The sequence below is a fragment of the Mus caroli genome, unplaced genomic scaffold, assembly GCF_978045245.1.
Source record: "Mus caroli unplaced genomic scaffold, Mus_caroli_1 scaffold_7, whole genome shotgun sequence".
NCBI classification, from domain to species: Eukaryota; Metazoa; Chordata; class Mammalia; order Rodentia; family Muridae; genus Mus; species Mus caroli.
Window position 1 is genome coordinate 7851255 of NW_028227262.1, and position 21851 is coordinate 7873105.

Consider the following 21851-nt stretch of genomic DNA (forward strand, 5'->3'; position numbering starts at 1 on the left):
ACTACTGCCAATATCAGAGAAGGCTTTGGCCAGAAGACTTCAATTGGCCTTTCAGTATGTTTGAACTGAATACCATGGCATAAACCAAATCAAAGAAGGAAAAAGTAGTCTGCCACCCCTCAGTATGTTGAGACTTGAGCCTTTGGGCTAATGCTGAAGACAGGGGGCACTCACCTTTCATTGCTCAAACAAGAAATCCCTGTTGCAGCCATGTGGAAACCAGCTGCCACCATATGTTCTGCTTCAGGTCTCAGGGTATCTAAGCTGATATCAAGGTAATGATGTATAGCTGGGCAGGTGTGTTCCATTGGATCTCAGTCAGCATGAGGGTCAGGAGGAAAAAATAGGCTTTGCAAAGATGGTTTTCAATGAAATAGATATCCTTTATTAGGGGTACAAGAGCTATATATGCTTGGGGAGTTGGCAGGAGTTTGGGGAATGAATGTACATTATTGACTGGTGCTGAGGTGCTGCGAATGCTTTGTGTGCATGAAGAGAAATTCCAGGTGCTTGCTGGAAATGTCCTTACGAGAAGGGAGGAAGTTAAACCTATAGTTTGGCCACCAGACTATGTGACTTCATCAAGGGTACAGAGGTGGATGTTATCCTGGCTCTGTTCCCCTGGAGTTGCAGGCCCAGAGCAAGTAGGAAACAGGCCTAACTACTTCGAGTCTCGGGATAGTATTTCCTGGATTTGGACATATCTCATTCAAAGTAGGATGTGGCAAACAGGTGACCTTTCTGGTGATGGCCCAGCATTTTCTTTTTATGGCTTCAAGTGAGGTACCCTGTGGGGCAAGGACCCCAGGGACAACCTCTTTGACTTGATCCTTGCTGATATGCTTTCCATGTCCCCACTGACTTTTTCCTCAAATACCTGGCATGGCCTTGTTTGTTGCTTGGTTTCTATACCCACTCAATTGGGCAGCTTTTCTGAAAAATCAATATGAAGATATATTGCCATGGACTTACCTCATTTGGCTCCTTACTCCTTGGGAGAATCAGAGTCCCAGTACAGGTGGGCATGAGTCGGCAAAAAGGTGACAAACAGTTGTGAACACAAGGGAGTGTTGTATCTGAATGTAATTTCTCAAAGCAAGCACCAGACTTATAATACAGAAGAAAAACAAGAAAGCTAGGTCAGCCGAGGTACATTGAAATGCATAATGGTTCTTTATACAAAACAAAGAAAATGTATGCATAAAATGCTAGGGGGAGCCAGACAATGTTTACAACTGAGATAGGAACAGCCCTATCTAAGATCAGCTAAACACAGGAGCCAGGTGAATGGTCTGATGCAATGCTAATCTAAACCCACCACCAGGGGTCCCTTAGTAAATACCTAATTATGCTATTCCTCTGGTCCTAGTGAAAATCATGTACCAGGGGAATTCCATTCTACTAAGCCTTTCATGAATAATACAATACTTCAGTTCCTCCTAGAACCACAACCCACCTTCTTTCCACTATTATGTAATATAGGCTGCCATTCATGTCTGTAACGAGAATTCTAAGTTTACTCTTTTGAACTAGCCCTGAGAGTACTAGCTCCTATCCTTCAAACTGAGATGCCTGATTGCTGTCAGCAGTGGAGCATTTTGTCTGGATGAATAACATTCTTAAGAAATTCCAAGCCCAGGGTCAGCTCAAGGACTGCCTAGGACATTGATGAAAGCCAGGGAGTAAAGTTCAACATGATTTAGGTATTTGTAAGATCATTTCTTGGAGGCACCTATAATAAAAAATACTGAAAGAAAGCACACAGATCCATTCACTGACTAACTCAGGGACAGGTTTGGAGCATTCGTGCTATAGGAATGCCAAGGTTCCAGGAGGCTATGTTTAAGTGAAACTCTTTGCCTTTAGGCCTGTCATGCAGACTTCACTGGAGTGGGTGTGGCAATATATTTCATGTAATAATGCTGTTATTAATGATTTCATAATTTCTGATAATGATATTATAGAACTACTGAATTGATTCAAGTAATTGTAAGAGTTCTGTACCATGAGCTAATTGTACTAGGAAAAGGAAATAAGCTTAGAACAAATTTATGATCAAGGAATACTTTTCTTCTAGGTTAGAAATGAGGCCACCAATCTTGGTAACTACAGGTCATAAACTGGGAATTAGCAATTTGTTATGGGCATAATGACAGAAAATAAATGGTTGGCTAGTTTATCTATGTAAGACTTCAAAATAATAAGGCACAGGCAGATGACCTTTCTCTTGGAAAATCTTTGCTAACTTATGACGTAAAAACTATTGCTCTAAACTTAGAATAAACTTGTAGAACTATAAAACTCATGAGGAACATTTAAACAGATATGATGACTCTTAATAAAATACATATAAACAATTATGCTGTAATTCCTTAAACCACTTTGACCAGTGACATGAGCTCTAACTTTAAAGTAACTAGGGATTTATAGAATGTAAACTTATTTAGAGAACTATGTAATCAATTAAGCTGCCATATTGATTTTTACCTGTATTTATGCCAGAACAACAAGAGAGAGTTGACTGCCAAAAGCTATCATCTTTGGATCTTGCCAATTCTATGTTCCACTCAGTGCATGGATATCAAGGCTGGTCCTGGCACTCAGCCTCCTTCCGGCTCAGGCTCTGGCTGCCCAACTCACATGGCTTTCTGGGTCCATGCATGTGCCTATTGTGAAGGCCTGAAGGCAGTGCTGAATGTCTTCCTCTAGAATATTCTGTAAGTGTGCCAACTTGGCACACTGGAATGATTCTGCTCTCTGTGTACTCTCAGTGTTGGGGTTACAGACAGATGTAGAGAATCCCAGGTTTTATCTGGTTGCTTAGAATTCAAAGGAAGGTTCTCAATGTTAGGAATAAAATTTTATATCCATGGAACCACCTGTGCTTGATAGTTCTATACCAACACCACACAGGCTAGAGTCATTTGAGAAGAAGAATCCTCAACTGAGAAAGTATCCCAATGAGAGAGACAAATGGCCTAGTCAGCAAAGCATTTTCTTGATTGATGATTGATTTTAGAGGATCCATGTAACTATGGGTGGGGTAATCCCTGGGCAGGAAATTTTCAGTTGTGAGAGAAAGCAAACTGAGCATGTCATGACAATCAAAGAAGAAAGCAGGGTTCCTCCATGGCTTCTGCATTGGTTCTTACATCCAGATTGCTGCCTTGAGGTCCTGCCCTGGTTGTCTCAGTGATAAACTGAGATTTAGAACTGCAAATAAAATAAATAAATAAATAAATAAATAGGTAGATAGATAGATAAATAAATAAATAAAAACTGACTTTTCTTCAATTTGTTATTGATCACGTTATTTCATCAGAAGATTTGAAACTGAATAAAACATCCTTGCCCTAAGAGAGTATTTGTTACTTTGTCTTGTAATTTTTTTCTGGTTTTGTTTTGTTTTATTTTGTTTGTTTTTAAGAATGATTTATTTCAATAAAAATTAATAACTGTCTGTTTTCTTGTAAAGAGAATAGTAAGACACTTAAAGAGTTGAATCTGGAAACAATCAAAAGAATAACATGGAAGAAACTGAGACAAGGATTCTAACCCATGGGGTCAGATGTTTTTCCAAGGTCAAGGTATGGATTATTTCTATGTATATATTTCTGGAAGTCTTCTTCAAACAAATATTGAGTGCTCATAGTATTACTCAGTTTTCATGAAATCTTACAACAGGAAAGACACTTTACCCAATATGTTGTTAATTTCTTGCCTTAGGGAATTTGGTTTTATAATTACATATGTTTATCCCTGATTATTCATCTAGAAAATATTATAAAAATGATTTAGAGCAAAGAGATCATCTAAGACTACCAGAAAACACAGATATTTGCATGATAATTCATAAGAGTAGCAAAATTAATTATGAAGTAGCAACAAAAATACTCCTAAAGTTAGGGTCAATATAACATGAGGAGCAGTATTAAAGGCTCACAAACACTAGGAGGGTTGAGAACCACTGATTTTGATGGTCTTTTTAAAGATTTTTATTTATATATTTATTTACATGTCAAAAGCTGCTCTACCTCCCAGTCCCTTCCTCAGACTCCCTTCCTCCATCCCCTCACCCCTTCTTCACTGAGAGGGTGGGCCCCCCTTGGGTATCTCTCTACCCTTGGACATAAAGTCTCTCCCACTAAGATAATACAAGGCAGTCAGGAAGAATTAGCTTACTGTCCAATACATATGGGCTGGCAGCCTTGTTCTAGCCCCTGTCTGTTCTTTGGTTAGTGGCTTAGACTCTGAGAGCTCCCAGGGGTCCAGGTTTGATGACACTGTTGGTCTTTCTGTGGAGTGCCCAACCTCTTCAGGTCTTTCAATAAATCCCCCAACTCTTCTATAAGTTTCCACAACCTTCATCTAAACCTTGACTGTTGTTATCCATGTATGTTTCAATCTGCTGCTGGGTAGAGCCTTTTAGAGGACAGTTGTGTTAAGCTCCTGTCTGCAAGCATAACAGAGCATCATTAATAATATCATAAATGGGTGCTTGCCCATGGGATTGCTTTCCAGTTGGCATGGTTATTGGTTGTCGTTTCTTTCAGTCCCTGAGTGAGGTAATGTAGACCCAAAAGAACAAGGATGGTATCTACTCACTGAGACGTGGATAGTAGCTATAAAATCCAGGATCAACATGAAACTCCCCACAGACCCAAAGACGTTAAAAAGGAAAAAAAAAGCCCAAGCAAGGATACTTGAATCACAATTATAAAGGGAAGCAAAATAGTCATAGGAGACAGACCAAGGAGAAAACCTGTTGGGAGAGGAAGGGGTAGAAGAATGGGGAGGCAGGATCAGTTGTGGGAAGAGACAGGAGGGAGACACAGAAGGCCAAGAGAAAAATAAAAATCTGAAGCTGCATAGCATGGGAAATGGAAGGGAGAATCTCGAGGACCTGGGATAAGGGAGGATTTCAGGAGTTAATTCAGGCGACCTTAGCTGAGGTACCTGGCACTGGGGACATGGAACCTAAAGAGGTCACATCCTGTAGCCCCAACCTGCCCACAAAACCTTCCACCTGAAATTTATCCAGTCTAAAAGAAATGTAGGGATGGAGTAGAGGGTCTTAAGAGAGGGTGAGACTTAGTATATTTTAGGTTTTTATCTGTATTTTACATTCCAATAGAATTTAACCTGTGCTTAGCCTTCAGGTATTCCTAACAGAAGGTTGGGGCCACTGCTAAGAAACTGTTCACTGACAGAAGCACTCTATTGATTAATATGTAAATATGGCGTTATAATCCAGTCAGAAAAAAATTTTCCTCTAGTGTTGGCTGTTCACTGACAGAAGCACTCTGTTAATTAATATGTAAATATGGCTTTATAATCCAGTCAGAAAAAAATTTTCCTCTAGTGTTGGCAAAAACAGTTGCTGTTTATAAGAATACAGTCCACTCTATTAGCTGCTTGATTGGTTTTTAGTATTTTAGAGACAATTATTGTTCTTATAGCTGCAATGGAATCTTTACATCACAAAATGTAAACTGAGGGTTAGGTTTACATCACAAAGTATGCATTTATATTAACCCAGAAAATTTGAGCACTGGACAGTTTCTGTAGAGTTCCACAGAGACTCCAGAGTGTCTATGAGAATAAATCTAGCTGTGACTTCTATCAGTGGGAGATATGGAGCCTGAAGTGGCCACTTCTTGTACCCAGCAGGACTCCTACTGGAGGGATAAGGACACCAACTCACCCACAAAGCCAAAATTTGTCCTTCCTACAAGAAGTGCAGGGATTCTGAGATTGTGAGGGAATGGCCAATCAATGACTGGTTCAGTTTGAGACCCATCCCAGGAGCAAGAATCAATCTCTGACACTATTAATTATAGTTTGTTATGCTTGTAGACAGCAGTCTAACATAATTGTTCTCTGAGAGGCTCCAGTAAGCATCTGACTGAAACAATTGTAGAAAGCCTTAGCCAAACATTAGATGTGAATCTTGTGGAAGAAATGGGGGAAGTATTGAGGGACCAGGATGGTATATGGACTCAACAGGACCAACAGAATCAACTAATCTGGACCCTTGTGGGCTCCCAGAAAGTGAACCACAAACCAAAAATCATACATAAGCTTAACCTAGCCTCCTACACATATGTAACGGATATTCACCTTGGTCTTCATGTGGATCCCCAACAAATGGAACAGGGGCTATCCATGATTCTGTTGCCTGTCTTTGCATCCTGTCTCCATAACTGGACTGCCTTGTCCAGTCTTACATGGGAGAAGATGTACCTACTCCTGGAGTGAATTGATATGCCAGAGCAGATTGGTGCCCTTGCAGGGACCTCCACTTTCTCAGAGGAGAAGTAGATGGGATATCAGAGGAGGGCTGTGTAAGGACAGGGCTTGGAGCAGTTGGCACTGCAACTGGATCTAATGCAAATAAATAAAGTAATTAATGCAAAAGAATAAAAGAAGAAAGAAATAGAGAGAGGGAGAGACAGAGAGACAGAGACAGAGAGAGAAAGGAAGAAAGAGAGAGAGAGAGAGAAGGGAAGAAAGGACGGAAGGAAGGAAGGAAGAGAGAGAGATGAAAATCTACAAGGACAGAGAAAATCACAGCCTTCATAGATTTCAGCCATGCACAACTGGTGACTTCACCAAGTACCAATGCTTAGTTCTAATCTAGTGGCTATCCAAATAGCCTTTTATTAAGCTACCTGTGTCAAAACCAAAACCCATGAATCTTGAGAAAAAACTGCTAGGAATGAGGGTTTTGATGGGAAAAAAATGGAGGAGAATAAAGGAAGAAAATAATAATCTAAGCATACCACTTGAAATATCTGATCTGTATGAAATTATCAAACAGTATTTTAAATCAATGCAATCTATCAAAGAAAATAAAGGAAAAACCTTAAGGGAATTTGGAAGAGGCCTTGTTCAATAGACTTGGAAAGCATGGGGCATCTGAGTTCAGTTCATAAGGTCTACATAAAAACTGGGCATAGGGCTGGCGAGATGGCTCAGCGGTTAAGAGCACTGACTGCTCTTCTGAAGGTACTGAGTTCAAATCCCAGCAACCACATGGTGGCTCACAACCATCCGTAATGAGATCTGACGCCCTCTTCTGGTGTGTCTGAAGACAGCTACAGTGTACTTAGATATAATAATAAATAAAATCTTAAAAAAAAAAAAAACTGGGCACAGCAATACATAAGTATAACTTCCTCATGGAGATATGGACTCAGGCAATACATGGGGCTGCCAATGAGACAGCATTGACTCTTGGCTGAATTACACGCTGGTGAGAGCCACTGTTTGTTTGTTTGTTTGTTTGTTGTTTTGTTTGTTTTGTTTGTTTTTAAGTGTAATTCCTGAGGAAACGTTTGTACAAATGCATACATGAATTCATCACACACAAACATTCAGACACATACACATAAACAATGAAAGAAAAAAGGAGAAAAAAAGAATACTCCCTTCGAAAGCAGGAAAAGACTGCTCTAAAGGAGATTGCTTCAGATTCCAGAGTGCTGACATAAAAAGTCAGTAGGATTAGATTTTTAAATACAGGTGTTTAAATATAGGAGATATGTATAAATATGTCCACTGGCTTTTACTTTTGAGAAACAACAATGGGCTCTTTAATTATATAGCTTTCTTCTTGAAACAAAAAAAATTTTTTTTAATTTGATAAACTTTGCTTTTAAAAAGAGGATCTGAAGTCGGGCGTGGTGGCGCACGCCTTTAATCCCAGCACTCGGGAGGCAGAGGCAGGCGGATTTCTGAGTTCGAGGCCAGCCTGGTCTACAAAGTGAGTGCCAGGACAGCCAGGGCTACACAGAGAAACCCTGTCTCGAAAAACAAAACAAAACAAAACAAAAAAAAAAAAAAAACAAAAGAGGATCTGAATTACAAAACTTATGTGAAAATTAAGTCTCGGTCACATCTTCTGAAAGATGACAGTGGGAAGAGAAACATTTCCACAAATAGCATTTGGAGTTAGAGAAAAGCATCTATTTTTCAACTATAATGAAATTTGTGTTCATATTTCCCAATTGTTTTTTTTTTTTTTGCAGATGTATCTGCTCAGGTTTATCCAAATTTATTGATGATTTTGTCAATAAATTCATAAGCAGGAAGTTCTAATATAACAGAGTATAATATGAGTTAATATGGGTGCATATCCACCCTTTATCCTGCACCCAAAGAACTCCAAAAATGTTCTGCTCTGGATATCTATGCCATGCACACCACTTGGACTGCTGAGATTAAGTGTTATAGAACATATTGTGTGAGGAAGAAAAAAAGACATAGGCCACTTTGCTGTGGCCATTGAAATCTGTTGAGGGACTGTGCTTGCTGTGCCCAAGAATTCAGTAAAAGAGGACAAAGTGTTCAACTGGCACAGACAACCAGAGACGTTTCATTCCTGCATAGAGAACGTAGTATGCTTACTGCAGACACAATGCTTTGGAGTAGTTCTCTGTTCTCTTCCTTCCCTTCCTTGACAGGACAACACTTGTCCTTCAGGTAACCGTATCGTGCTGAAGACCCATCACTAGCTGTGTCTTACATAGAACAACTCCATGTCTTTCTGTATGAATAAGGTACACTGATAAAAGAGCAAAGCCATACCTATCAAACAACACGACTGCTAACCAGCTCTTCTACCTGCATGTGCAGAGTGAGGACAGCATAGCAGAGGAGAGATTACACGTTAACATTCCTTGAGTGTTCAAGGGCTCTTTATATTGGGTACATTTGACAACCTCAGGCGGTGGCTTTTGATCAGCAGATGACAGAAACATATTCACCAAACAAAGTTCTCATTTTTTCATAAACATTTTTCCTAGGTGTTTCTGTTGGCATTAATAGGTGCATGTATATCCAAATCACTAACAGGAAGTCACATGAAGTCCATGCTTTCACAAATAGAGAGACAGTTTGGTCTCCTCACATCTACAGTTGGGCTTATCACTGGGGGCTTTAGTATGGGTGAGTTACTTTACAATTACTTATTTTATATGTTGATAATTTCTTATTTACTACTTTAGACCATTTAATCTGACTGAGATCCATGCTTTCTGAAATTGATGGATAGCCTAGTTTGATATGAAGGAGTCACTCATTTAAGAATTCTCATGATGTCAGCTAATGACTGCCACATACTCTGACAACATCTCTGTTATTTTTTTTAAGGATAGCCAGAAGACTTAAAGTATTAATATCTTATTGGCTCATTTTATAATTCAGAGAAAGTAAGGAATTTTTTGTGGCCATTTTAGAAGGATGCCGTGGGAGCCTGGGTCAATTTATGTTCCAAAAAAGAGAGCAAATGTTTCTCTCTCCCTACTCTGTCTGCAGGGTGGATGGCTCTCCACTCCTAGTCGCTAGGAAAGATGTTTCCTGGGCTTGAGTTCTACAAGACACAGTTCTTAAGAAGAATGGATGAACTCCAACTCCTGATTTGCTGTCCTAAAATGGCATATGAGAATACAAAGTGTTGAAGAGGGAAAGGTTCCCTCTATAAAACCAAGTGTCATGGAACCCCTGGTGACTCTTGTTTCCAGTTGAATTATAGTTTTTTTTTAATTTCTTCCATGAGAAGTTATCTTTAATGTATTCGAATCAAAAAGCAAAGGAAGTACTCACTAAGTTGCCCAGTCCTGTCCTGAACTCACTCTGTAGTCCTGACTGACTTTTATTTTGCCACTTTCTTCTCCTGGCCTTCTAGAAACTGTAGACAGAGGGTCTGTGCTACCAAGTCCCAGTTGTTTTTTCCACTCTCAAACATTGAAAAACATCCCCTTCTTAAGAATGAAGCTTTCTCCTGAAGCACAAGGATGAATTTTTGGTTTGACTTTTTGACTCCTATAATGTAAATCTAAGTTGGATAATAAGTCCTAGTTGGAGAATTAGGATTCTGAACATTATTATCTGGTCCAAAGAAAGAAGTGAAAATATAAGCAGGCATCCAGCTTCTCCATGTTGAGCAATAAATGTGTTCTTAAATAGTGTGTTTAAAAACATGAGTCCATGTGAATTTGTATAGAGCAGACATGGGAGGATGAGGCTGACATGATAAGATGTTATCACAGGGCAAGATAATCCTGAGTAGAGACGTTTAATATATTCCAGAGTGGAAAAGATTCTTCATTTAGGATCACAAATAATTATATATTAAAACACTGTGAAAAATATCCTAAGTTCCTGTCCCTGTGTTCTTTTTCTTTTTTAAGTTTTATTAGATATTTTCTTTCTTTACATTTCAAACATTATCCCCTTTCCTAGTTTCCCCTCCGAAAATCTCCTATCCCCTCCCCCTCCCCCTACTCCCCAACTCATCCATTCCCATTCCTGGTCCTGGCATTCCCCTATACTGGGGCCCAGAGCCTTCACAGGACCAAGGGCCTCTCCTCCCATTGATGACCAGCTAAGCCATCCTCTGCTACATATATAGCTAGAGCCACAAGTTCTACCATGTGTTTTCTTAGGTTGATGATATAGCTGCAAGGAGCTCTGTGGGTACTGGTTAGTTCATAGTGATGTTCCCCTATACCTGTATTCTTAAGGTATTTTTAAACAATGAGCCCTAGACACCAAAGAGCTGGAGAGGATGTTGACTAAATGTTGCTAAGACTTTATTGAAAAAGTGTTCTCATTCCATCTCCCAGGAATGCTTTTGGCGATTATACCCGTGAGTTATTTTGGAACAAAACTGCACAGACCTGTCGTGATTGGTGTTGGTTGTATGTTTATGGGCCTTGGGTGTTTCATAATCTCACTACCTCATTTTCTCATGGGCAGGTGAGTATTCTAGTCCTTGATATTATAAGTTCACTTTTCACCTACAGGAAATGACGCTCAGAATTTCCTCACTGGGAGAACCATGCTCTCTCATCTTACTGAAGTCTCATAGGGAAATTACAGTCTTCAGTGTAACAGTATAATTGGTGAACCTGTGTCCTCAGGCCCATTTAAGTTCCCATCCAGACCATTTGTTAAAAGGAGGCTTGAGACACCTCTTTTGTGAAGTTGAGACCCAGGAGCTGATTCTCTGAATCTGTCAATGGCTGTGCTGCCTCCTTCACCAGGACTATTTAGATATGTTGGTCACAAGAGGTCTACAATGACATAACGATGCTTTAGTAATGTTGATTTTTATTTTCAAGTTTATCAGAGTATCTTACACAGAATGTTCTAAAAGTGGAAATACATTGAGTTATTTCTTTTTTTCTTTCCTGTTTTCTGGGGACAATTTTCAGGTTTTTTTTTTTTTTTTTTTTTTTTTGGTTTTGTTTGTTTTGTTTTGTTTTGTCTTTCATTTTTGCCTGAATGTCTAGTTAGGTTTTAATCCATTAGTGTGAAGTGATTTAATTTTTTTTCTACTTTCATTAGCTTGACTAGAAATGCTTTTTACCATAGAATCATGTTCTTCTTTGCATGGAATTCAATTTTTGACTTGATTTTTTTATACATTGCTTATTTTTCTATTTGATTAACTTTGTACTTCTCAATATCTCAAAGTCCCTTGCCAAGTGGCAGGATGAACATCTCTCGACACATATCAGGGGCTTAAAGTGGTCATGGGGATGCACTTGTTGTCTCTTATACCCCTCCTACTTGTGAAATACGAACTTATAGGTCACTTCAGTGCCATCTCCTTGGGATTTTCTTTTAATTAGGTATTTATTTCATTTACATTTCCAATGCTATCACAAAAGTCCCCCACATGCTCCCCCCACGCACTCCCCCACCCACCCACTCCCACTTCTTGACACTGGCATTCCCCTCTACTGAGGCATGTAAAGTTTGCACAACCAATGGGCCTCTCTTTCCACTGATGGCCGACTAGGTCATCTTCTGATACATATGCAGCTAGAGACACAAGCTCCGGGGGGAGGGGGGTACTGGTTAGTTCATATTGTTGTTCCACCTATAGGGTTACAGATCCCCCCAGCCCCTTGGGTACTTTCTCTCTCTATCTCGTCCATTGGGGGCCCTGTGATCCATCCAATAGCTGTGAGCATCCACTTCTGTGTTTGCTAGGCCCCAGCATTGTCTCACAAGAGACAGCTATATCTGGGTACTTTCAGCAAAATCTTGCTAGTGTATGCAATGGTGTCAGCATTTGGAAGTTGATTATAGGATGGATCCCCGGATATGGCAGTTGATAGATGGTCTGTCCTTCTATCTCAGCTCCAAACTTTGTCTCTGTAAGTCCTTCTATGGGTGTTTTTTTTCCCAATTCTAAAAAGGGGCAAAGTGTCCACATTTTGGTCTTCGTTCTTATTGAGTTTCATGTGTTTTGTAAATTGTATCTTGTATCTTGTATCTTGGGTATTCTAAGTTTCTGGGCTAATACCCACTTATCAGTGAGTACATATTGTGTGAGTTCTTTTGTGATTGGGTTACCTCACTCAGGATGATGCCCTCCAGGTCTATCCATTTGCCTAGGAATTTCATAAATTCATTCCTTTTAATAGCTGAGTAGAACTCCATTGTGTAAATGTACCACATTTTCTATATCCATTCTTCTGTTGGGGGGCATCTGGGTTCTTTCCAGCTTCTGGCTATTATAAATAAGGTTGCTATGAACATAGTGGAGCATGTGTCCTTCTTACCGATTGGAACAACTTCTGGATATATGCCAAGGAGAGGTATTGCAGGATCCTCTGGTAGTACTATGTCCAATTTTCTGAGGAACCACCAGACTGATTTCCAGAGTGGTTGTACAAGCATGCAATCCCACCAACAATGGAGGAGTGTTCCTCTTTCTCCACATCCTCACCAGTATCTGGTATTACATGAGTTTTTGATCTTAGCCATTCTGATGGTGTGAGGTAGAATCTCAGGGTTGCTTTGATTTACATTTCCGTGATGATTAAGGATGCTGAACATTTTTTCAGGTGCTTCTCAGCCATTCTGTATTCCTCAGGTGAGAATTCTTTGTTTAGCACTGAGCCCCATTTTTAATGAGGTTATTTGATTTTCTGGAGTCCACCTTCTTGATATATATTGGGTATTAGTCCCATATCTTATTTAGGATAGGTAACGATTCTTTCCCAATCTGTTGGTAGTCTTTTGGTCTTGTTGACGGTGTCTTTTGCCTTACAGAAGCTTTGCAATTTTATGAGATCCCATTTGTCGATTCTTGATCTTACAGCAGAAGTCATTGCTGTTCTATTCAGGAATTTTTCCCCTGTGCCCATATTTTCAAGGATTTTCCCCACTTTCTCTTCTATAAGTTTCAGTGTCTCTGGTTTTATGTGGAGTTCCTTGATCCACTTAGTTTTGACCTTAGTACAAGGAGATAGGAATGGATCAATTCATATTCTTCTACATGATAACTACCAGTTGTGCCAGCACCATTTGTTGAAAATGTTCTCTGTTTTTCCCTGGATGGTTTTAGCTCCCTTATCAAATATCAAGTGACAATAGTGTGTGGGTTCATTTCTGTGTCTTCAATTCTATTCCATTGGTCTACTTGTCTGTCTCTATACCACTACCATCAAGGTTTTTTGTTGTTGTTGTTGTTTTTGGTTTTTTTTTTTACATATTTTCCTCAATTACATTTCCAATGCTATCCCAAAAGTCCCCCACACTCTCCCCCCCACTTCCCTAACCAACCATTACCATTTTTTTTTTTTTTTGGCCCTGGCTTTCCCCTGTATGTGGACATATAAACTTGGTGTGTTCAATGGGCCTCTTTTTCCAGTGATGGCCGACTAGGCCATCTTTTGATACATATGCAGCTAGAGTCAAGAGCTCCAGGGTACTGGTTAGTTCATAATGTTGCACCTACAGGGTTGCAGATCTCTTTAGCTCCTTGGATATTTTCTCTAGCTCCTCCATTGGGGGTCCTGTGATCCATCCAATAGCTGACTGTGAGCATCCACTTATGTGTTTGCTAGTACCCGGCCTAGTCTCACAAGAGACAGCTATATCAGGGTCCTTGCAGCAAACACTTGCTAGTGTATGAAATGCTGTCATTGTTTGGAGGCTAATTATTGGATGGATCCCTGGATATGGCAGTCTCTAGATGGTCCATCCTTTTGTCTCAGCTCCAGACTTTGTCTCTGTAATCCTTCCATGGGTGATTGTTTCCAATTCTAAGAAGGGGCAAAGTGTCCACACTTTGGTCTTCGTTCTTCTTCAGTTTCATGTGTTTTGCAAATTGTATCTTATATCTTGGGTAATCTAACTTTCTGGGCTAATACCCACTTATCAGTGAGTACATATCATTTGAGTTCTTTTGTGATTGTGTTACCTCACTCAGGATGATGCCCTCCAGGTCCATCCATTTGCCTAGGAATTTCATAAATTCATTTTTTTAATAGCTGAGTAGTACTCCATTGTGTAAATGTACCACATATTTTTTATCCATTCCTCTGTTGAGAGGCATCTGGGTTCTTTCCACCTTCTGGCTCTTATAAATAAGGCTGCTATAAACATAGTGGAACATGTGTCCTTCTTACCGGTTGGGACATCTGGATATATGCCCAGGAGAGGTATTGGGGGATGCTCCGGTAGTACTATGTCCAATTTTCTGAGAAACAGCCAGACTGATTTCCAAAGTGGTTGTACAAGCATGCAATCCCACCAACAATGGAGGAGTGTTCCTCTTTCTCCACATCCTCGCCAGCATCTGCTGTCACCTGTATTTTTGATCTTAGCCATTCTGACTGGTGTGAGATGGAATCTCAGGGTTGCTTTGATTTGCATTTCTCTGATGATTAGGGATGTTGAACATTTTTTCAGGTGCTTCTCAGCCATTCTGTATTCCTCAGGTAAGAATTCTTTGTTTAGCTCTGAGCCCCAATTTTTAACGGGGTTATTTGATTTTCTGGAGTCCACCCTCTGGAGTTCTTTATATATATGTGATATTAGTCCCCTATCTTATTTAAGATAGGTAAAGATCCTTTCCCAATCTGTTGGTGGCCTTTTTGTCTTATTGATAGTGTCTTTTGCCTTGCAGCAACTTTGCAGTTTCATGAGGTCCATTTGTCAATCCTCGATCTTACAGCACAAGCCATTGCTGTTCTATTCAGGAATTTTTCCCCTGTGCCCATATCTTCAAGGATTTTCTCCACTTTCTCCTCTATAAATTTCAGTGTCTCTGGTTTTATGTGAAGTTCCTTGTTCCACGTAGATTTGACCTTAATACAAGGAGATAGGAATGGATCTATTCGCATTCTTCTACATGATAACAACCAGTTGTGCCAGCACCATTTGTTGAAAATGCTGTCTTTCTTCCACTGGATGGTTTTAGCTCCCTTGTCAAAGATCAAGTGACCATAGGTGTGTGGGTTCATTTCTCGGTCTTCAATTCTGTTCCATTGGTCTACTTGTCTGTAACTATACCAGTACCTTGCAGTTTTTATCACAATTGCTCTGTAGTAAAGCTTTAGGTCAGGCATGGTGATTCGACCCGAGGTACTTTTATCCTTGAGAAGAGTTTTTGCTATCCTAGGTTTTTTGTTATTCCAGATAAATTTGAAGATTGCTCTTTCTAATTCGTTGAAGAATTGATTTGGAATTTTGATGGGGATCGCATTGAATCTGTAGATTGCTTTTGGCAAGATAGCCATTTTTACAATGTTGATCCTGCCAATCCATGAGCATGGGAGATCTTTCCATCTTCTGAGATCTTCTTTAATTTCTTTCTTCAGAGACTTGAAGTTTTTATTATACAGATCTTTCACTTCCTTAATTAGAGTCACGCCAAGATATTTTATATTATTTGTGACTATTGAGAAGGGTGTTGTTTCCCTAATATCTTTCTCAGCCTGTTTATTCTTTGTGTAAAGAAAGGTCATTGACTCGTTTGGGTTAATTTTATATACAGCTACTACACCGAAGGCATTTTTCAGGTTTAGGAGTTCTCTGGTGGAATTTTTAGGGTCACTTATATATACTATCATATCATCTGCAAAGAGTGATATTTTGACTTCATCTTTTCCAATTTGTATCCCCTTGATCTCCTTTTGTTGTCGAATTACTCTGGCTAGGACTTCAAGTACTATGTTGAATAGGTAGGGAGAAAGTGGGCAGCCTTGTCCAGTCCCTGATTTTAGTGGGATTGCTTCAAGCTTCTCACAATTTGTTGTTTACTACTGGTTTGCTGTAGATTGTTTTTATCATGTTTAGGTATGGGCCTTGAATTCCTGATCTCTCCAAGACTTTTATCATGAATGGGTTTTGGATTTTGTCAAATGCTTTCTCAGCATCTAAGGAGATGATAATGTGGTTTTTGTCCATGAGTTTTTTTATATAGTGGAATACGTTGATGGATTTCTGTATATTAAACCATCCCTGCATCCCTGGAATAAAACCTACTTGGTCAGGATGGATGATTGTTTTAATGTGTTCTTGGATTCAATTAGTGAGAATTTTATTGAGTATTTTTGCATTGATATTCATCAGGGAAATTGGTCTGAAGTTCTCTATCTTTGTTGGGTCTTTCTGTGGTTTAGGTATCCACAGTAATTGTGGCTTCATAGAATGAGTTGGGTAGAGTACCATCTGCTTCTATTTTTTTGGAACAGTTTGTGAAGAACTGGAATTAGATCTTCTCTAATGGTCTTATAGAACTCTGCAATAAACCCATCTGGTCCTGGGCTTTTTTTTTGGGTTGGAGACTATTAATGACTGCTTCTATTTCTTTAGGGGATATAGGACTGTTTAGATCATTAACCTTATCTTGATTTAACTTTAGTACCTGGTATCTGTCTAGAAACTTGTCCATTTCATCCAGGTTCTCCAGTTTTTTTGAGTATAGCCTTTTGTAGAAGGATCTGATAGTATTTTGGATTTCTTCAGGATCTGTTGTTATGTCTTTCTTTTCATTTCTGATATTGTTAATTAGGATTCTTTCCCTCTTCCCTCTAGTGAGTCTGGCTAAGGGTTTATCTATCTTGTTGATTTTCTCAAAGAACCAGCTCCTCATTTGGTTGAATCTTTGAATAGTTCTTCTTGTTTCCACTTGGTTCATTTTGTCCCTGTGTTTGATTATTTCCTGCTGTCTACTCCTTTTGGGTGAATTTGTTTCCTTTTGTTCTACACCTTTTAGGTGTGTTGTCAAGCTGCTAGTGTGTGCTCTCTCTAGGTTCTTTTTTGGAGGCACACAGAGCTCTGAGTTTTCCTCTTAGAAATCCTTTCATTGTGTCCCATAAGTTTGGGTATGTCGTGGCTTCATTTTCATCAAACTCTAAAAAGTTCTTAATTTCCTTCTTTATTCCTTCCTTAACCAATGTATCATTGAGAAGAGTGTTGTTCAGTTTCCACATGAATATTGACTTTCTATTATTTATGTTGTTATTGAAGATCAGCCTTAGTCCATGGTAATCTGATAGGATGCGTGGGATAATTTCAATATTTTTGTATTTGTTGAGGCTTGTTTTGTGAACAATTATATGGTCAATTTTAGAGAAGGTACCATGAGGTGCTGAGAAGAAGGTATATCATTTTGTTTTAGGATAAAATGTTCTGTAGATATCTGTTAGATCCATTTGTTTCATAACTTCTGTTAAATTCAATGTGTCCATGTTTAGTTTCTGTTTCCATGATCTGTCCATTGATGAAAGTGGTGTGTTGAAGTCTCCCACTATTATTGTGTGAGCTGCAATGTGTGCTTTGAGCTTTACTAAAGTTTCTTTAATGAATATGGCTGCCCTTCTATTTGGAGCATAGATATTCAGAATTGGGAGTTCTTCTTGGAAGATTTTACCTTTGATGAGTATAAAGTGCCCCTCCTTGTCTTTTTTGATGACTTTGGGTTGGAAATCGATTTTATTAGATATTAGAATGGCTACTCCAGTTTGTTTCTTCAGACCATTTGCATGGAAAATTGTTTTCCAGCCTTTCATTCTGAGGTAGTGTCTATCTTTTTCCCTGAGATGCATTTCCGGCAAGTAGCAAAATGTTGGGTCCTTTTTGTGTAGCCAGTCTGTTAGTCTATGTCTTTTTATTGGGGAGTTGAGTCCATTGATATTAAGAGATATTAAGAAAAAGTAATTGTTATTTCCTAGTTTTTTTTTTTTTTTTTTTTGGTTAACTTTGGCATTCTCTTCTTCTGGCTGTCTTCTTTTAGGTTTGTTGAAGGATTACTTTCTTGCTTTTTCTAGGAAGTGGTTTCTATCTTTGTATTGTTTTTTTTTTTTTTTTCTGTTATTATCCTTTGAAGGGCTGGATTCCTGGAAAGATAATATGTGAATTTGGTTTTGTCATGGAATACTTTGGTTTCTCCATCTAAGGTGATTGAAAGTTTGGCTGGGTATAGTAACCTGGGCTGTCATTTTTGTTCTCTTAGTGTCTGAATAACATCTGTCCAGGATCTTCTGGCTTTCATAGTCTCTGGTGAAAAATCTGGTGTAATTCTGATAGGCCTGCCTTTATATGTTACTTGACCTTTTCTCCTTACTGCTTTTAATATTCTATCTTTATTTAGTTCATTTGTTGTTCTGATTATTATATGTCCGGAGGAATTTCTTTCTTTTTTTTTTTTTTTTTTTTTTTTTTTTGGTTTTTCGAGACAGGGTTTCTCCCCTGGCTGTCCTGGAACTCACTTTGTAGAACAGGCTGGCCTCGAACTCAGAAATCCACCTGCCTCTGCCTCCCAAGTGCTGGGATTAAAGGCGTGCGCCACCACGCCCGGCTAGGAATTTCTTTTCTGGTCCAGTCTATTTGGAGTTCTGTAGGCTTCTTGTATATTCATGGGCATCTCTTTCTTTAGGTTTGGGAAGTTTTCTTCCATAATTTTGTTGAAGATGTTTGCTGGTCCTTTGAGTTGAAAATCTTCATTCTCATCCACTTCTATTATCAGTAGGTTTGGTCTTCTCATTGTGTCCTGGATTTCCTGGATGTTTTGAGTTAGGATCTTTTTGTATTTTGCATTTTTTTGATTGTTGTGCTGATGACCTCTATGGAATCTTCTGCTCCTGATATTCTCTCTTCCATCTCTTCTTTCTGTTGCTGATCGTCGTATCTATGGTTCCAGATTTCTTTCCTAGGGTTTCTATGTCCAGCATTGCCTCACTTCATGTTTTCTTTATTGTTTCTACTTCCCTTTTTAGGTCTAGTATGGTTTTGTTCATTTCCATCAACTGTTTGGATGTGTTTTTCTGTTTTTCTTTAAGGACTTGCAACTCTTTAGCAGTGTCCTCCTGTATTTCTTTAAGTGAGTTATTAAAGTCCTTCTTGATGTCTTCTACCATCATCATGAAATATGCCTTTAAATCTGGGTCTAGGTTTTCGGGTGTGTTTGGGTGCCCAGGACTGGCTTAGGTGGGAGTTCTGCGTTCTGATGATGGTGAGTGGTCTTGCTTTCTGTAAGTAAGATTCCTAAGTCTGCCTTCTGCCATCTGGTAATCTCTGGAGTCAGTTGTTATAGTTGTCTCTGGTTAGATCTTGTTCCTCTACTGATTCTGTTATTCTCTACAAGCAGATCTGGGAGACTTGCTCTCTCATGAGTTTCAGTGGTCAGAGCACTCTCTGCAGGGAGGATCTCCTCTTTCAGGGAAGGTGCACAGATATCTGGAATTCTGACTTGTCTCCTGGCAGAAGATGAAGGCCCGAAACAGGACCTGTCCCAGAAGCTGTTAGCTTCTGTAGTCCAAACTTGCACCTGTGCAGACTAGTCTCAGTGGGATCCAGGGACCAAGATGGCTCCCTCAGGTACTCTGGCAAAGCCCTCCCAGGCAGGGCGGACACCTCTCCTCTGGCAGGGAAGGTACCCAGATGTCTGGAGCCCGAAAAGGAGTCTGCCTCAGAAGCTCTGTGGCTCCCGCCTGTCCCAGAAGCTGTTAGCTTCTGTAGTCCACACTCTCACCTGTGGAGTCCGGGAACCAAGATGTCTCCCTCAGATGCTCTGGCAACTCCTCTCCTTGGAATTCTCCAACACTATTTTCTACATGAATCTGTTATTCTTCTTTCCCTTCAACTTCCTGCCTCCCCTTTCTTCCTTCTTACTTATTTCTTTCCTTTTAATTTCTTTTATCTATTTTATGTGTATGAGTGTTTTACCTGCATATGTATGTGTGTGTGTGTGTATATATATATCACAGACACACACATATATAAATACATAGGTGTGTGTGTGTCTGACTGTGTGCACCATGTATGCCTATCACACATAGATATCAGAAGGGGATGTTTGAATCCTGGAATGGAGCTACAGATTGTTATCACCTACCATGTGGGTGCTGGAAAATAAACAAAGATTCTCTTCAAGAGCAGCAAGTACCCTTAACCACAGAGACATCTCTTTGGTCCCACTTTGATTATCTTTTTGAAAACATGGTCTTGCTATGTAGCCCAGGCTTGCCTGAAATTTACTATGTAGCTCAAATGTGTCTCGAATTCCTGGTGATCCCCTATCTTCAGTGTTCCAAGTGTTTCTATTCTGAGGATGAGTTACAACAACTACCCTGCCTTGCCCCTTTCTTGCTCTTAATTATTCACTGGAGGAGCTTGCCACCCTCTGTTTTGCTGTTTACTCTCCCACACTTCATTCTGTAGAGAGAAAAAATTCCTTGTAGATTTTAAAGGTGTTGTCTCAAAGTTTGTGGATTTGGGGGTCAGAATTTGTATTTTAATCCCTGTGACTATTTTCTTTTTAGCTTTTAGCTCCCCAGTCTGAAACTGATGACTCCTGGTATAAATCCCTTGCCAGATCTATCAGATTCCTTCAGTCAGAACATTTTAAGAAGTTTCTTTTCTCCTTCATACTATATATTTCCCTCCTTTTCCTCCCCTTTATGCAGTTTCTATTTGGGCAATGACGCCTAATAGTCTATTCATATGGGGGAGGGGGGGTTCGAGACAGGGTTTCTCTGTATAGCCCTGGCTGTCCTGGAACTCACTCTGTAGACCAGGCTGGCCTCAAACTCAGAAATTCGCCTGCCTCTGCCTGCCAAGTGTTGAGATTAAAGGCATGCACCACCACTGCCTGGCTTCTATTCATATTTTTACCATCTTCGTTTTCTTACTTCATTTCTTCTCATCTCCTTGGTGCTTCTGGGGAGATTCAACTTTGTCATATAGTCTCTTGAATGGTAGTGTCACTGGTGTTATCATATTTATAAATTTTTATTATCAAGGATACCTTTCTACCTTTGCTACCTTTCTGAGGGGAACATCTTGTTATTTTTGTCAAGAATTCAGTGTTTTTTTCCTGTGTGACTCTCCTTATGTTACCTTTGTTTCTGGATCCTTCAAGTGTATCTTTGTCTTTGACTTTCCTCTAATAGAGTGTCCCCATGATAGTGTTGGCTATGTGTTCATATCTAACAGAGAATAACAACAGAATGCTGACTGGAAACCTGTATACTAATATAAATTTGCTTAATGGCAGTCTTTTGTCTTTTTTCAGAAGGATAACTCACTAGGTGACTGAATATGGACTGGATGGTGTTGAGCTTTCTCTGAAACCTGAATATCTTGTGTATCTAGTAAGAAATGTTCTTCTCTTTTCGTAGGGGTAGCAACTTGGCTACCAGTCAGAAGGGAATGGGATAATCACATTTTTCCCAGGATTTAAAATTTTGTTGACTCTCCCTTTTGACTAGATCCTCAGAGTACCTGTTCAGATCCTCTTACACCTGTGAGCATTTCCACATGGAGAGATGGAGGACAAGGCTGAGGATCTAGCTATCCTAATGCACACCTTCACTGTCACTTTAGACTTTGTCTTGTGTAAAGGATCCTTCATTGGGAATCTCTTCTTGGAACCTCTCATGGAGGCCTGGGATGTATCAGTATGCCCTGTGCAGCATGATGGTCATGTCTCCATGACTTTCTGATTCAGTGGCAGTTCACATATTCACATCCCCGTCACAGAATAGTATTGTGCTTCAGTTGACAGCATTTGCAATCTTTCATCTACATCTTTAGTAGTG

At 39.6% G+C, this 21851-nt stretch overlaps 1 protein-coding gene across 1 annotated transcript in view; it reads left to right on the plus strand.

Annotated features, from left to right (window-relative positions):
- Positions 1 to 3518: 3518 nt before the first annotated feature.
- LOC110287589 (solute carrier organic anion transporter family member 1A4-like) overlaps positions 3519 to 21851 on the plus strand; it is a 59539-nt gene continuing 41206 nt past the window's right edge. Inside the window, exons 1-3 of the mRNA XM_085839805.1 lie at positions 3519 to 3587; positions 8808 to 8949; positions 10629 to 10761. Of these exons, the coding sequence (XP_085695931.1) occupies positions 3528 to 3587; positions 8808 to 8949; positions 10629 to 10761 (335 nt within the window). The 5' untranslated portion in view covers positions 3519 to 3527. The remainder of the gene's footprint in view (positions 3588 to 8807; positions 8950 to 10628; positions 10762 to 21851) is intronic.